This window comes from Styela clava, chromosome 9 (genome assembly GCF_964204865.1).
Source record: "Styela clava chromosome 9, kaStyClav1.hap1.2, whole genome shotgun sequence".
In the NCBI taxonomy this organism is placed as follows: domain Eukaryota; kingdom Metazoa; phylum Chordata; class Ascidiacea; order Stolidobranchia; family Styelidae; genus Styela; species Styela clava.
In genome coordinates, this window is record NC_135258.1 from 13580328 (window position 1) to 13595045 (window position 14718).

Below are 14718 nucleotides of genomic sequence, written 5' to 3' on the forward strand. Positions count from 1 at the left end.
TAATGGAGTATAAATATGATTTCTTGTTTATCCTGACAAAATTAAAGACAGTAAAAGAACTTCATGAAGCCAACAGTGATACAGTATTTACAGATGTACAGTAGATGCAGTGTATGGTTCCATCGTTTAAATCTGGTATGTGATAAACGCTGGTGAAATACTGCTGGACTCCTCACCATCAAAAGGAAATTTACACTCCTGCTAGTCGGTTTTATATGATCTTAGTAGCTTATAGCATAATTCAGTGGTCATCTGTGACATAGCTCTTGATGACAGTTTGTCTTTTTTTACGTGCAAGATCTAGCTTCGAACAAAATATAAAAAGACTCGGAGCCTAAACTTGACACGATTTAAGGCAGCACAATCAAGTTATAAAATACACAAGTGAATAATTACCAGCGATGCATTTTCCAACATGATTTTTTGATACATTTGTAATTTTAGATTGACATTGCTCTTTACAGAAGAAGCATAATTGAAATATTAAGTACATAATAAATTCTTTATTCCTGCTACAGCAATCTTGCATAATTATACGCACATAATGGGTCCACTGATGCAAAGGCAGAGAGGAGGGACAAAAAATGGTCTTGCGTAACCCCATCACCCCGACTGATAGAAACGAACTATTGTTGTGCACAAGTAGGTAATTTTTCAGGTTCCTCTTTCTGTTCCGTTTTTTTCTTTGCTGGTGAATCTTCATACGTTTCTTGTTGTCGGTATGGCACTGCATAAACTATTTCTTTAGGATCAAAGTGGGTTAGATCAAACTCTTCTAAATCTTTACTTGCGATATCAGGGCTTGTTCGCTTAGGGAGATAATTTTCTATATTTTGTAAAACGGACAAATCTTCAAACTTTTTAGGAAATAGAACATTAAACATAACTATAAGATCTCCCTTTGCACCAGTTTTGGAGTTTAACACCGGCATGCCTTCATTTTTCGCACAAAGCATATCGCCTGTCCTTATTACTGTTCCTGGTTGTGTCTTTAACACAATTTTTCGACCATCAAGATGTGTAAAAACAAGTTTCAAACCACATAACGCATTAGTTATAGAAATATTCTTTTGTATATACAAATCATGTCCACATCTTCGAAAGTTACTATGTGGTTGCTCTTTTATAGTGCAAACAATGTCACTTGCCGCATCTGGTTGATTAAGCATTGTATCACCTTCACCCTTTATCCAAATCTGATGCCCATTTCTTGCCCCGCGAGGTATGGTAACAGCATGGTATTTTTCTTTCTGAAGAGTCCCTTGCCCAAAACAAACATCACATGTAAGAAGTCTGAAGCCTTTACCATCGCAATTCGTACAGTTGTTTAAAATTCCTGGATCGGACCTTCCGGTGCTTGAGCATACAGCACAGCTGTGCTTCTTAATACCACGCGAGCAAGAGGTACATGGTGTTTTTTTGTCTGCGCGAATTCTGACACTCATTCCTGTGTACAATTTATCCAGTGATATTTCAATTTGATGATGTACATTCTGTGGTTTGTTTGGATTTGCATTGACCTCTGCTATTTTTATCCAATCAGTTTTCAATGCATCTCGTCCAAGTAATGATTTAATTTCCTCTTGAATATCTGCCATTTTTCTGAAATACATGAAGTTGTTACATAGCCATTAGTTACTACAAGTATCAATCTAAATTAGTAGCTAAGGCATTTTAGTGTCAGCCCTAACTTTGCTTAGAAATCAGTCTAATTTACTTCCGAGGTAGCAAGACCTTGCTTTGAGCAAAAAAAATTGAAGTACGACATACTCTTGTCAATTAATATCACACGAGCGGATAGATCTGTAACGACAGTACTAGCCCTCTGAACAACACTGATAGGTTTTAGACAATATATAATTATAGGCTTATAAGAAAATTCCGAAATATTTCCAGTAATGTAAATATGAACAGAATATGTCTTCATTTTTTTTTAAATGAAAAATAACATAAATATTATATTACCAAAAATAATTATCAACAGTACATTATTAATATGATATACATGGTTTTACATCCAAGGAAGAATTCGTCATCATCCATTTTTTCCATAATTCATATACCGGGGTACCGGTAGGTGGTAATCAGCATCATTTTTACGATTACAATATTATTATTATTAAGATGAAGCATGTAAAAACAAGTTTTTCAAATTATTATATATCTACCAATTACATACACTTATATGGATGGACATTTGTATACATATTCTTCTATAGGTATACTTCTATTATACTTACTATAAACTTAGCTCTCTTTTGAAATTAAGTAATTTCCTATGTTGCTCTACTTTATTTTGACATTTTGAAGCATTTTTCAGTTTTTAACAGTGTTTATTAAACTAACACTTGGCATCACATTTTAAAAAATTACTGCATTTCGATGCAACCAAATCTCATATCTAGTATAGTAATACACAATAACAAAATAATAGCATTTCCTCTAACTTCATACTTAAATTGTGTGCAATTAGTTAGGTAGTTAAAAACAACTGTGCGTGTGATGAGCGAGACGGCATGTAATAGACAATACGTTTATTTCGTCGTGCAAGAAATCACTACACAAATTCAGAATAAGAAAAAAAATTATGCATTACAGTAATGGATTTCATTGCAATTGACTGGAAGTCGCGATAGACCAGAAATGGTCATCATAAGTCAGAAAGTCTGCGACACCAAGATTCAAAATGAGTCAATAAAAAAATTGAAATAAAAGCAATAAACACAAAGAGAAACTTAGTCCCTCAATAATTTACCAACAAGGTTGATATGAATCTTCATACATGATTTGGGAGAGATAGTAAAATGAAAGTCGGGAAATTCAATTGATACAGTAGGCTAATTTGCATGGGAACTGGGGCGATATAATGAATCTAGAAGCAGTTCAGAGGAAGTTTACAGCACAAATAAGCTGTTGTATAGGACAGAGTTATGAGAACCGCTTGAAGGTTTTGGGACTGACAACATTGTTAGAAAGAAGAATGAGAGGTGAGTTAATAGAAGCCTTCAAAATACTAAATGGTTTTTGTACATATGCGCAACAATTTTTCAACAAGTCTCCTAGAACTGGTAACCTTGTAAGACAAAATCAGCATTCAAAGTTGAACTTTTTTGGGAACAGGGTCGTAAAATACTGGAACAGCTTACTATTAAATGTGACGTCAAGTGCATCTGTGAATATTTTCAAACACAATTTGGATAAATACAGAGATTCCCATGTGTCCAACCCAAGTACACTTGGACAATACTGGGAATTGTCAAATATGATATTGGAGAGAATTAGATAGTCCAGTTTTCGACATTTGTGTATTAAATGGATTAGCAATACTATTTGGGTAATTGTCTAATGTCCTTTCCAGTGCTTTCACTAGTCATAATTTGTCTAGTCTTAATTGTAGTAATTTTTGTGATAGACTACTGTGATACATTGTTTTATACAGGTGTTATAGATGTTTATACCGTGGTATATTTATATTGTAGATTTTGAAGTTGTACTAGGTCTGTAGGTGTGAAACCCAAAGAGGTATTATTTGTTTAATTATAAAAATAGTTCACCATATCATTCAGCTGTGCTTCTGTACAATTGCATCGATTAAATTCTTATCTATTGTCATATGCAACATTAAATCGAGCGATTATTTTATTTGATGAGAAATATTAAATTATAGGCAACCTCCTTGTACAAAATCGAAGGCGCAATTTATACTCCATGACAACCAGCCACATGAAACTTTCAAGGAAGAAAATAAAATTTAGCCCAAGGTCAAAGTTACGCGCATATATCGAGATCGGACTCCACACACTTTTTGGTTTTGGTTGGTTACCGGTAGCTAGTTAGTTTGTAAACAAACAGCTGTACACATTATTTCTAGATGAAAATGACCACTGTGAAGCTAGTAGCAAACCTTCTTCTAATTTTGCGCAGCGGTGCGTATAATCTCGTTTTTGTGCTCATTGAAGGGTGATATGACAGTTTTGTGCTTATTGAAGGGTGGTGGCGTAAAACATGGGCGAGTCCTAAATTCCACACAGAGAACAATGATTAAGTTTGTAGACAGGCTGTGGAAGAAATACATCACGATAAGCAGTAAATTCAAATATATTTGACGGCAACTTAGGATACAGAGTGGAGAGCATCCCGGCGGTTTGATCGCCTATGCAGTTTCATTTGTCATAGTACGTTGTCGAAATTAAATATACTCGGCTGATAAAATTGATCAGGACAAATATTTTGACAAAAAATGTTAGATTACGTATTCATATAAGCTTGAAAATATAACGAAACGAGTGTTCCATGTCACCTGCATAGGTTTCGGTAATAACTGCTAATTAAAAGCTAAGTTATGTTCAATTTATGTGACATTTTTTGGAAATACTTCTCATGCCTGCAAACATTTATACAGAGGTGCAAGATGGTACGCGAACTAAGAGAAATAAGCAATATCAACCGAGCCATTGAGTTGAGGTCCAAATCGTCTGACCAACTCGATTTACATTATTAAACACTGTGATACCGATAAAAATTTATATGGTGCCCATTCCGTGATGCTTTATGCGCGCTGCTTATTTTGCTAAAGTGTTAATTCAACCAAGAGCCCCGAGCATTTTTGTATAACTTTAAAAATATTTCAAAACCAGCCTACTAAATTACAACATTTCGTAGCCGTAAAAGTGCTTTACTGCGTTTCAAACTGTGTATTGTATTACGTAACAAACGTTAAACTTCATTATAATATGTCTTAGTAATTTAAGAAGTTTCACATGCATTTTGTAGTATAAAGCAAATTCTTCAACACATGCAATAAACAGAACGTAAAAATTGTTTTGTTTCAATATGTCTCACTGGCGCTGAAATCAGAAGTCAGGTTATTATATGTCGTACATTATCGTTATATCGTAATTTGGATATTTTGAAGATCAGCATAACGTCTCTTCTATATTGGTGGCGCGAAATATTAATTTTTTATTCAAGAGATGACAAATTTCCAGAATTATGTGCAATCGTGTCATTAATACACGATAATTTTATAAAAATGGTACAAACAAAATTATGCAATTTACAAAAGTCAAAAAAGCTAATTTTGGCAACTTTCAAATCCCTGCAGCACACTCTCCGCACAAGAGGCATTTGATTTGATTATTTTATGTTAAAGAAGTTTATCTGAAGTTTGCCACACAACTAGAACCTAAGCCATATTTATTTTAGAATCTGGAGTATTCTCATAGCGAAAATGGCCTTATTTGGAAAAATTACGTATAGCGAAAAAAGCTAATTTAGTCAATTTTCAAAGCCTAGCAGCACACCCTTCCGCACAAGAAGCATTCGATTTGATTCTTTTATGTTAAAGAAGTTTACCTGAAGTTTTCCACAAAACTAGAACTAAATCCTTTTTTATTTTAGAATCTGGGGTATTCTCATATCGAAAATGGCCTTATTTGGAAAAATTACATATAGCGAAAAAAGCTAATTTAGTCAATTTTCAAAGCCTAGCAGCACACCCTTCCGCACAAGAGGCATTCGATTTGATTCTTTTATGTTAAAGAAGTTTACCTGAAGTTTGCCACACAACTAGAACCTAAGCCTTTTTTATTTTAGAATCTGGGGTATTCTCATAGCGAAAATGGCTTTATTTGGAAAAATTACGTATAGCGAAAAAAGAAAATTTAGTCATTTTTCAAAGCCTAGCAGCACACTCATCCGCACAAGAGGCATTCGATTTGATTCTTTTATGTTAAAGAAGTTTACCTGAAGTTTGCCACACAACTAGAACCTAAGCCTTTTTTATTTTAGAATCTACGTTATTCTTATGGCGAAATTGGCCTTATTTTGAAAAATTACGTATAGCGAAAAAAGCTAATTTAGTCAATTTTCAAAGCCTAGCAGCACACCCTTCCGCACGAGAGGCATTCGATTTGATTCTTTTATGTTGAAGAAGTTAACCTGAAGTTCTCCACACAACTAGAACCTAAGCCTTTTTTATTTTAGAATCTGGGGTATTCTCGTAGCGAAAATGGCCTTATTTGGAAAAATTACGTATAGCGAAAAAAGCTAATTTAGTCAATTTTCAAAGCCTAGCAGCACACCCTTCCGCACAAGAGGCATTCGATTTGATTATTTCACGTTAAAGAGGTTTACCTGAAGTTTTTCCTACAACTAGAACCTAAGCCTTTTTTATTTTATAATCTACGTTATTCTTATGGCGAAAATGGCCTTAATTGGAAAAATTACGTATAGCGAAAAAAGAATATTTAGTCATTTTTCAAAGCCTAGCAGCACACTCATCTGCACAAGAGGCATTCGATTTGATTCTTTTATGTTAAAGAAGTTTACCTGATGTTTGCCACACAACTAGAACCTAAGCCTTTTTTATTTTAGAATCTGGGGTATTCTCATAGCGAAAATGACCTTATTTGGAAAATTACGTATAGCGAAAAAAGCTAATTTAGTCAATTTTCAAAGCCTAGCAGCACACCCTTCCGCACGAGAGGCCTTCGATTTGATTCTTTTATGTTGAAGAAGTTAACCTGAAGTTTTCCACACAACTAGAACCTAAGCCTTTTTCATTTTAGAATCTTGGGTATTCTCGTAGCGAAAATGGCCTTATTTGGAAAAATTGTTTCCATTACATTTGAACCCATGACAATTGCACCTGTATGCTATTGCACCTATGGAATTTTTTTTGTTTCACGGATAGTTAAACCCATACTAACCCTAACCCATGGGTTTTAGCACCCGCATATAAATTGAACCCGTGGATATACGCATGGGTTCAAATGTACATGGGTTCAAATGTACGGTCACCGGAAAAAATTACGTATAGCGAAAAAAGCTAATTTAGTCAATTTTCAAAGCCTAGCAGCACACCCTTCCGCACAAGAGGCATTCGATTTGATTATTTCACGTTAAAGAGGTTTACCTGAAGTTTTTCCTACAACTAGAACCTAAGCCTTTTTTATTTTATAATCTACGTTATTCTTATGGCGAAAATGGCCTTAAATGGAAAAATTACGTATAGCGAAAAAAGAAAATTTAGTCATCTTTCAAAGCCTAGCAGCACACTCATCCGCACAAGAGGCATTCGATTTGATTCTTTTATGTTAAAGAAGTTTACCTGATGTTTGCCACACAACTAGAACCTAAGCCTTTTTTATTTTAGAATCTGGGGTATTCTCATAGCGAAAATGGCCTTATTTGGGAAAATTACGTATAGCGAACAAAGCTAATTTAGTCAATTTTCAAAGCCTAGCAGCACACCATTCCGCAAGAGGCATTCGATTTGATTCTTTTATGTTGAAAAAGTTTACCTGAAGTTTTCCACACATAGAACCTAAGCCTTTTTTATTTTAGAATCTGGGGTATTCTCATAGCGAAAATGGCCTTTTTTGGAAAAATTACGTATAGCGAAAAAAGCTAATTTAGTCAATTTTCAAAGCCTAGCAGCACACCCTTCCGCACAAGAGGCATTCGATTTGATTATTTCATGTTAAAGAGGTTTACCTGAAGTTTGCCACACAACTAGAACCTAAGCCTTTTTTATTTTAGAATCTGGGGTATTCTCATAGCGAAAATGTCCTTATTTGGAAAAATTACATATAGCGAAATAAGCCTATTTAATCAATTTTCAAAGCCTAGCAGCACACCCTTCCGCACAAGAGGCATTCGATTTGATTCTTTTATGTTGAAGAAGTTTACCTGAAGTTTTCCACACAACTAGAACCTAAGCCTTTTTTATTTTAGAATCTGGGGTATTCTCATAGCGAAAATGGCCTTTTTTGGAAAAATTACGTATTGCGAAAAAAGCTAATTTAGTCAATTTTCAAAGCCTAGCAGCACACCCTTCCGCACAAGAGGCATTCGATTTGATTATTTCCCATTAAAGAAGATTACCTGAAGTTTTCCACACAACTAGAACCTAAGCCTTTTTTATTTTAGAATCTACGTTATTCTTATGGCGAAAATGGCCTTACTTTGAAAATTGACTAAATAAGCTTATTTCGCTATATGTAATTTTTCCAAATAAGGCCATTTTCGCTATGAGAATACCCCAGATTCTAAAATAAAAAAGGCTTAGGTTCTAGTTGTGTGGAAAACTTCAGGTAATCTTCTTTAATGGGAAATAATCAAATCGAATGCCTCTTTTGCGGAAGGGTGTGCTGCTAGGCTTTCAAAAATTGACTAAATTAGCTTTTTTCGCTATGCGTAATTTTTCTAATTAGGGCCATTTTCGCCAAGAGAAAAACGTAGATTCTAAAATAAAAAAGGCTTAAGTTCTAGTTGTGTGGAAAACTTCAGGCAAACCTCTTTAACATGAAATAATCAAATCGAATGCCTCTTGTGCGGAAGGGTGTGCTGCTAGGCTTTGAAATTTGATTGAATCAGCTTTTTTCGCTATACGTAATTTTTCAAAAATGGGCCATTTTCGCTTCGATAATACCCTAGATTCTAATAAAAACAAGGCTTAGGTTCGAGTTGTGTGAAAAACTTCAGATAAACCTCTTTAATAATAAACAATCAAATCGGATGCCTCTTGGGCGGAAGGGTGTGCTGCTAGGCTTTGAAATTTGATTGAATCAGCTTTTTTCGCTATACGTAATTTTTCAAAAATGGGCCATTTTCGCTTCGATAATACCCTAGATTCTAATAAAAACAAGGCTTAGGTTCGAACTGTGTGAAAAACTTCAGATAAACCTCTTTAATAATAAACAATCAAATCGGATGCCTCTTGGGCGGAAGGGTGTGCTGCTAGGCTTTGAAATTTGGTTAAATCAGCTTTTTTCGCTATACGTAATTTTTCCAAATAAGGCCATTTTCGCTTCGATAATACCCTAGATTCTAATAAAAACAAGGCTTAGGTTCGAACTGTGTGAAAAACTTCAGATCAACATCTTTAATAATAAATAATCAAATCGGATGCCTCTTGGGCGGAAGGGTGTGCTGCTAGGCTTTGAAATTTGATTGAATCAGCTTTTTTCGCTATACGTAATTTTTTCAAAATGGGCCATTTTCGCTTCGATAATACCCTAGATTCTAATAAAAACAAGGCTTAGGTTCGAGTTGTGTGAAAAACTTCAGATAAACCTCTTTAATAATAAACAATCAAATCGGATGCCTCTTGGGCGGAAGGGTGTGCTGCTAGGCTTTGAAATTTGGTTGAATCAGCTTTTTTCGCTATACGTAATTTTTCCAAAATGGGCCATTTTCGCTTCGATAATACCCTAGATTCTAATAAAAACAAGGCTTAGGTTCGAGTTGTGTGAAAAACTTCAGATAAACCTCTTTAATAATAAATAATCAAATCGGATGCTTCTTGGGCGGAAGGATGTGCTGCTAGGCTTTGAAATTTGGCTAAATCAGCTTTTTTGACTATAAGTAATTTTTCCAAATAAGGCCATTTTCGCTTCGATAATACCCTAGATTCTAATAAAAACAAGGCTTAGGTTCGAGTTGTGTGAAAAACTTCAGATAAACCTCTTTAATAATAAATAATCAAATCGGATGCCTCTTGGGCGGAAGGGTGTGCTGCTAGGCTTTGAAATTTGGTTAAATCAGATTTTTTCGCTATACGTAATTTTTCCAAAATGGGCCATTTTCGCTTCGATAATACCCTAGATTCTAATAAAAACAAGGCTTAGGTTCGAGTTGTGTGAAAAACTTCAGATAAACCTCTTTAATAATAAATAATCAAATCGGATGCCTCTTGGGCGGAAGGGTGTGCTGCTAGGCTTTGAAATTTGGCTAAATCAGCTTTTTTCGCTATAAGTAATTTTTCCAAATAAGGCCATTTTCGCTTCGATAATACCCTAAATTCTAATAAAAACAAGGCTTAGGTTCAAGATGTGTGAAAAACTTCAGATAAACATCTTTAATAATAAATAATCAAATCGGATGCCTCTTGGGCGGAAGGGCGTGCTGCTAGGCTTTGAAATTTGGCTAAATCAGCTTTTTTCGCTATACGCAATTTTTCAAAAATAGGCCATTTTCGCTTCGATAATACCCTAGATTCTAATAAAAACAAGACTTAGGTTCGAGTTGTGTGAATAACTTCAGATAAACCTCTTCAATAATAAATAATCAAATCGGATGCCTCTTGGGCGGAAGGATGTGCTGCTAGGCTTTGAAATTTGGTTAAATCAGCTTTTTTCGCTATACGTAATTTTTTCAAAATGGGCCATTTTCGCTTCGATAATACCCTAGATTCTAATAAAAACAAGGCTTAGGTTCGAGTTGTGTGAAAAACTTCAGATAAACCTCTTTAATAATAAACAATCAAATCGGATGCCTCTTGGGCGGAAGGGTGTGCTGCTAGGCTTTGAAATTTGGTTAAATCAGCTTTTTTCGCTATACGTAATTTTTTCAAAATGGGCCATTTTCGCTTCGATAATACCCTAGATTCTAATAAAAACAAGGCTTAGGTTCGAGTTGTGTGAAAAACTTCAGATAAACCTCTTTAATAATAAATAATCAAATCGGATGCCTCTTGGGCGGAAGGGTGTGCTGCTAGGCTTTGAAATTTGGCTAAATCAGCTTTTTTCGCTATAAGTAATTTTTCCAAATAAGGCCATTTTCGCTTCGATAATACCCTAGATTCTAATAAAAACAAGGCTTAGGTTCGAACTGTGTAAAAAACTTCAGATCAACATCTTTAATAATAAATAATCAAATCGGATGCCTCTTGGGCGGAAGGGTGTGCTGCTAGGCTTTGAAATTTGATTGAATCAGCTTTTTTCGCTATACGTAATTTTTCAAAAATGGGCAATTTTCGCTTCGATAATACCCTAGATTCTAATAAAAACAAGGCTTAGGTTCGAGTTGTGTGAAAAACTTCAGATAAACCTCTTTAATAATAAACAATCAAATCGGATGCCTCTTGGGCGGAAGGGTGTGCTGCTAGGCTTTGAAATTTGGTTAAATCAGCTTTTTTCGCTATACGTAATTTTTTCAAAATGGGCCATTTTCGCTTCGATAATACCCTAGATTCTAATAAAAACAAGGCTTAGGTTCGAGTTGTGTGAAAAACTTCAGATAAACCTCTTTAATAATAAATAATCAAATCGGATGCCTCTTGGGCGGAAGGGTGTGCTGCTAGGCTTTGAAATTTGGCTAAATCAGCTTTTTTCGCTATAAGTAATTTTTCCAAATAAGGCCATTTTCGCTTCGATAATACCCTAGATTCTAATAAAAACAAGGCTTAGGTTCGAACTGTGTAAAAAACTTCAGATCAACATCTTTAATAATAAATAATCAAATCGGATGCCTCTTGGGCGGAAGGGTGGCTGCTAGGCTTTGAAATTTGATTGAATCAGCTTTTTTCGCTATACGTAATTTTTCAAAAATGGGCCATTTTCGCTTCGATAATACCCTAGATTCTAATAAAAACAAGGCTTAGGTTCGAGTTGTGTGAAAAACTTCAGATAAACCTCTTTAATAATAAACAATCAAATCGGATGCCTCTTGGGCGGAAGGGTGTGCTGCTAGGCTTTGAAATTTGGTTTAATCAGCTTTTTTCGCTATACGTAATTTTTCCAAAATGGGCCATTTTCGCTTCGATAATACCCTAGATTCTAATAAAAACAAGGCTTAGGTTCGAGTTGTGTGAAAAACTTCAGATAAACCTCTTTAATAATAAATAATCAAATCGGATGCCTCTTGGGCGGAAGGATGTGCTGCTAGGCTTTGAAATTTGGCTAAATCATCTTTTTTCGCTATAAGTAATTTTTCCAAATAAGGCCATTTTCGCTTCGATAATACCCTAGATTCTAATAAAAACAAGGCTTAGGTTCGAACTGTGTGAAAAACTTCAGATCAACATCTTTAATAATAAATAATCAAATCGGATGCCTCTTGGGCGGAAGGGTGTGCTGCTAGGCTTTGAAATTTGATTGAATCAGCTTTTTTCGCTATACGTAATTTTTCAAAAATGGGCCATTTTCGCTTCGATAATACCCTAGATTCTAATAAAAACAAGGCTTAGGTTCGAACTGTGTGAAAAACTTCAGATAAACCTCTTTAATAATAAATAATCAAATCGGATGCCTCTTGGGCGGAAGGGTGTGCTGCTAGGCTTTGAAATTTGATTGAATCAGCTTTTTTCGCTATACGTAATTTTTCAAAAATGGGCCATTTTCGCTTCGATAATACCCTAGATTCTAATAAAAACAAGGCTTAGGTTCGAGTTGTGTGAAAAACTTCAGATAAACCTCTTTAATAATAAACAATCAAATCGGATGCTTCTTGGGCGGAAGGGTGTGCTGCTAGGCTTTGAAATTTGGTTAAATCAGCTTTTTTCGCTATACGTAATTTTTCCAAATAAGGCCATTTTCGCTTCGATAATACCCTAGATTCTAATAAAAACAAGGCTTAGGTTCGAACTGTGTGAAAAACTTCAGATCAACATCTTTAATAATAAATAATCAAATCGGATGCCTCTTGGGCGGAAGGGTGTGCTGCTAGGCTTTGAAATTTGATTGAATCAGCTTTTTTCGCTATACGTAATTTTTTCAAAATGGGCCATTTTCGCTTCGATAATACCCTAGATTCTAATAAAAACAAGGCTTAGGTTCGAGTTGTGTGAAAAACTTCAGATAAACCTCTTTAATAATAAACAATCAAATCGGATGCCTCTTGGGCGGAAGGGTGTGCTGCTAGGCTTTGAAATTTGGTTGAATCAGCTTTTTTCGCTATACGTAATTTTTCCAAAATGGGCCATTTTCGCTTCGATAATACCCTAGATTCTAATAAAAACAAGGCTTAGGTTCGAGTTGTGTGAAAAACTTCAGATAAACCTCTTTAATAATAAATAATCAAATCGGATGCTTCTTGGGCGGAAGGATGTGCTGCTAGGCTTTGAAATTTGGCTAAATCAGCTTTTTTGACTATAAGTAATTTTTCCAAATAAGGCCATTTTCGCTTCGATAATACCCTAGATTCTAATAAAAACAAGGCTTAGGTTCGAGTTGTGTGAAAAACTTCAGATAAACCTCTTTAATAATAAATAATCAAATCGGATGCCTCTTGGGCGGAAGGGTGTGCTGCTAGGCTTTGAAATTTGGTTAAATCAGATTTTTTCGCTATACGTAATTTTTCCAAAATGGGCCATTTTCGCTTCGATAATACCCTAGATTCTAATAAAAACAAGACTTAGGTTCGAGTTGTGTGAATAACTTCAGATAAACCTCTTCAATAATAAATAATCAAATCGGATGCCTCTTGGGCGGAAGGATGTGCTGCTAGGCTTTGAAATTTGACTAAATCAGCTTTTTTAGCTATAGGTAATTTTCCGAATAAGGACGTTTTTTAGCTATGAGAATACCCTAGGTTTTAAAATTTGGAAGGCTTATGTTCTCCTATGGGGGTACGCTGACTCCCCATTTTTTAAACTCGTCATCCATCTCCTTAGTTTTGTTTACTGTACAACTTGACTTGATTTAGGAATTGCTCATCTGCTATTTCGAAGGAAGTTAAATAAAATTCGTGTCATTTTTATTGTTTTTTCATTGTTTATCATGTAATTTATTGTTATTTTTTGCTTTGTAGATGTTAATTTATCGTAAATGATTAGTATCTTCCCATTGATCGTATTCTAAATTCGTTTTTCTACATTTTTTCGGATGTAGATTATGACACTCCTTCATTTCTGCTGCCAATATTCACCTTTCCGCTTCGCCGCACACAAAGGTCAAATTGCTACTAGCTTCACAGTGGTATGAAAATGTGCAAACCTATGCTGGCGCTTCGTGCTAAAATATATGAAAAATCGATTGATTGCAATAAAATCGACTCTACCGGTACCGGCATATAACGTCTACACAATTAACTTGACAGAACTTAGTGTGAACATCAATTGTCAGTTCTCAAGGTTTACCGGTACAGTATTACTGCAATCTAAATCCTGCACGACAATGGCGCAATGTATATTTTTCCGACCCTTGACCCTAGAAAAAAATGCTCAGGGAAACGTCACCTTTGACATATTGATCTTACCTGAGAGAAAGATTCTTCATTATCACAAACAATGTCAACAAATAGAAATAAAGGCAAATGGTCAAACTTTCTTCTTAATTTTCCTTTTGAATGATGAAAAATCACCCACGCTCGCTAAACTCAGTTCAGCAGATAATTAAACTGCAGCTCGCGAAATTGTAGCAAGTAGTGTCTATCTACTTAACGTCACAGAAATGCATGGCTAACTGTTGAATATGGGTCAAGGTTAAATCGTAGTAGTATATATTTACGGTTAAATCTCAATCTGACATATAAAGAAATTTTAATGTGGGTAGGGCAAAACCAAGGTATAAACTGTGTTTTACCGTAAATATATACTACTACCGGTTTTACTAAGTGCAAGATATTATATTTATAAATGTAAACTACGTAATGAGAGGCCTCAATTTGATCAATTTTTATATATGATAAAAAGTATTTTCAACTGTGAAAAAATTATTTCCACCAAAAAATGTAAACTGTCGAATCATGTAAAAAAGTGGAAAATTATCATGAACTCATTTTTTCAAGTGCAATTGTATTTATATGTTATCGTGTGTATAAAAAGTGATGTTTTTAACAATAAAAAACAAAAACAGAAAGTAAACGGCATAGAAAGGTAAAAATGAAGAAGCAATAGAACATTTATAATAAATACAATATATAAAATATTCAATCATATTTTAGTTATAACTTATGTTCAACACAATTCTGTTGATTTTCGCGGCGCTCTTAGCA

The 14718-nt window shown here is 34.8% G+C and overlaps 1 protein-coding gene across 6 annotated transcripts; it reads right to left on the reverse strand.

The window, feature by feature from the left end:
- Positions 1-158: 158 nt before the first annotated feature.
- LOC120338848 (uncharacterized) lies at positions 159-14097 on the reverse strand. 6 transcript variants are annotated; one of them, XM_078115861.1, is made up of 2 exons: positions 13981-14097; positions 159-1602 (listed from the first exon to the last, which is right to left on the reverse strand). In XM_078115861.1, the coding sequence occupies exons 1-2, from the start codon at positions 13998-14000 to the stop codon at positions 627-629; spliced, it is 996 nt and encodes a 331-aa protein (XP_077971987.1). In that variant the 5' UTR covers positions 14001-14097; the 3' UTR covers positions 159-626. The 6 variants fall into 6 exon arrangements, with proteins under 6 accessions (XP_077971987.1, XP_039262755.2, XP_039262757.2 ...); XM_039406821.2 differs by lacking the exon at positions 13981-14097 and adding an exon at positions 3074-3859; XM_039406823.2 differs by lacking the exon at positions 13981-14097 and adding an exon at positions 2241-3041.
- Between the last annotated feature and the right edge of the window lie 621 nt (positions 14098-14718).

Coding starts and splice junctions, on each gene's coding strand:
- LOC120338848 (XM_039406819.2), bottom strand. CDS start 2,052: ATGGAAAAAATGGATGATGACGAATTCTTCCTTGGATGTAAAACCATG. Junction 1,603..1,987: donor ATGTATATCATATTAATAAT/GTACTGTTGATA, acceptor CATGTATTTCAG/AAAAATGGCAGATATTCAAG.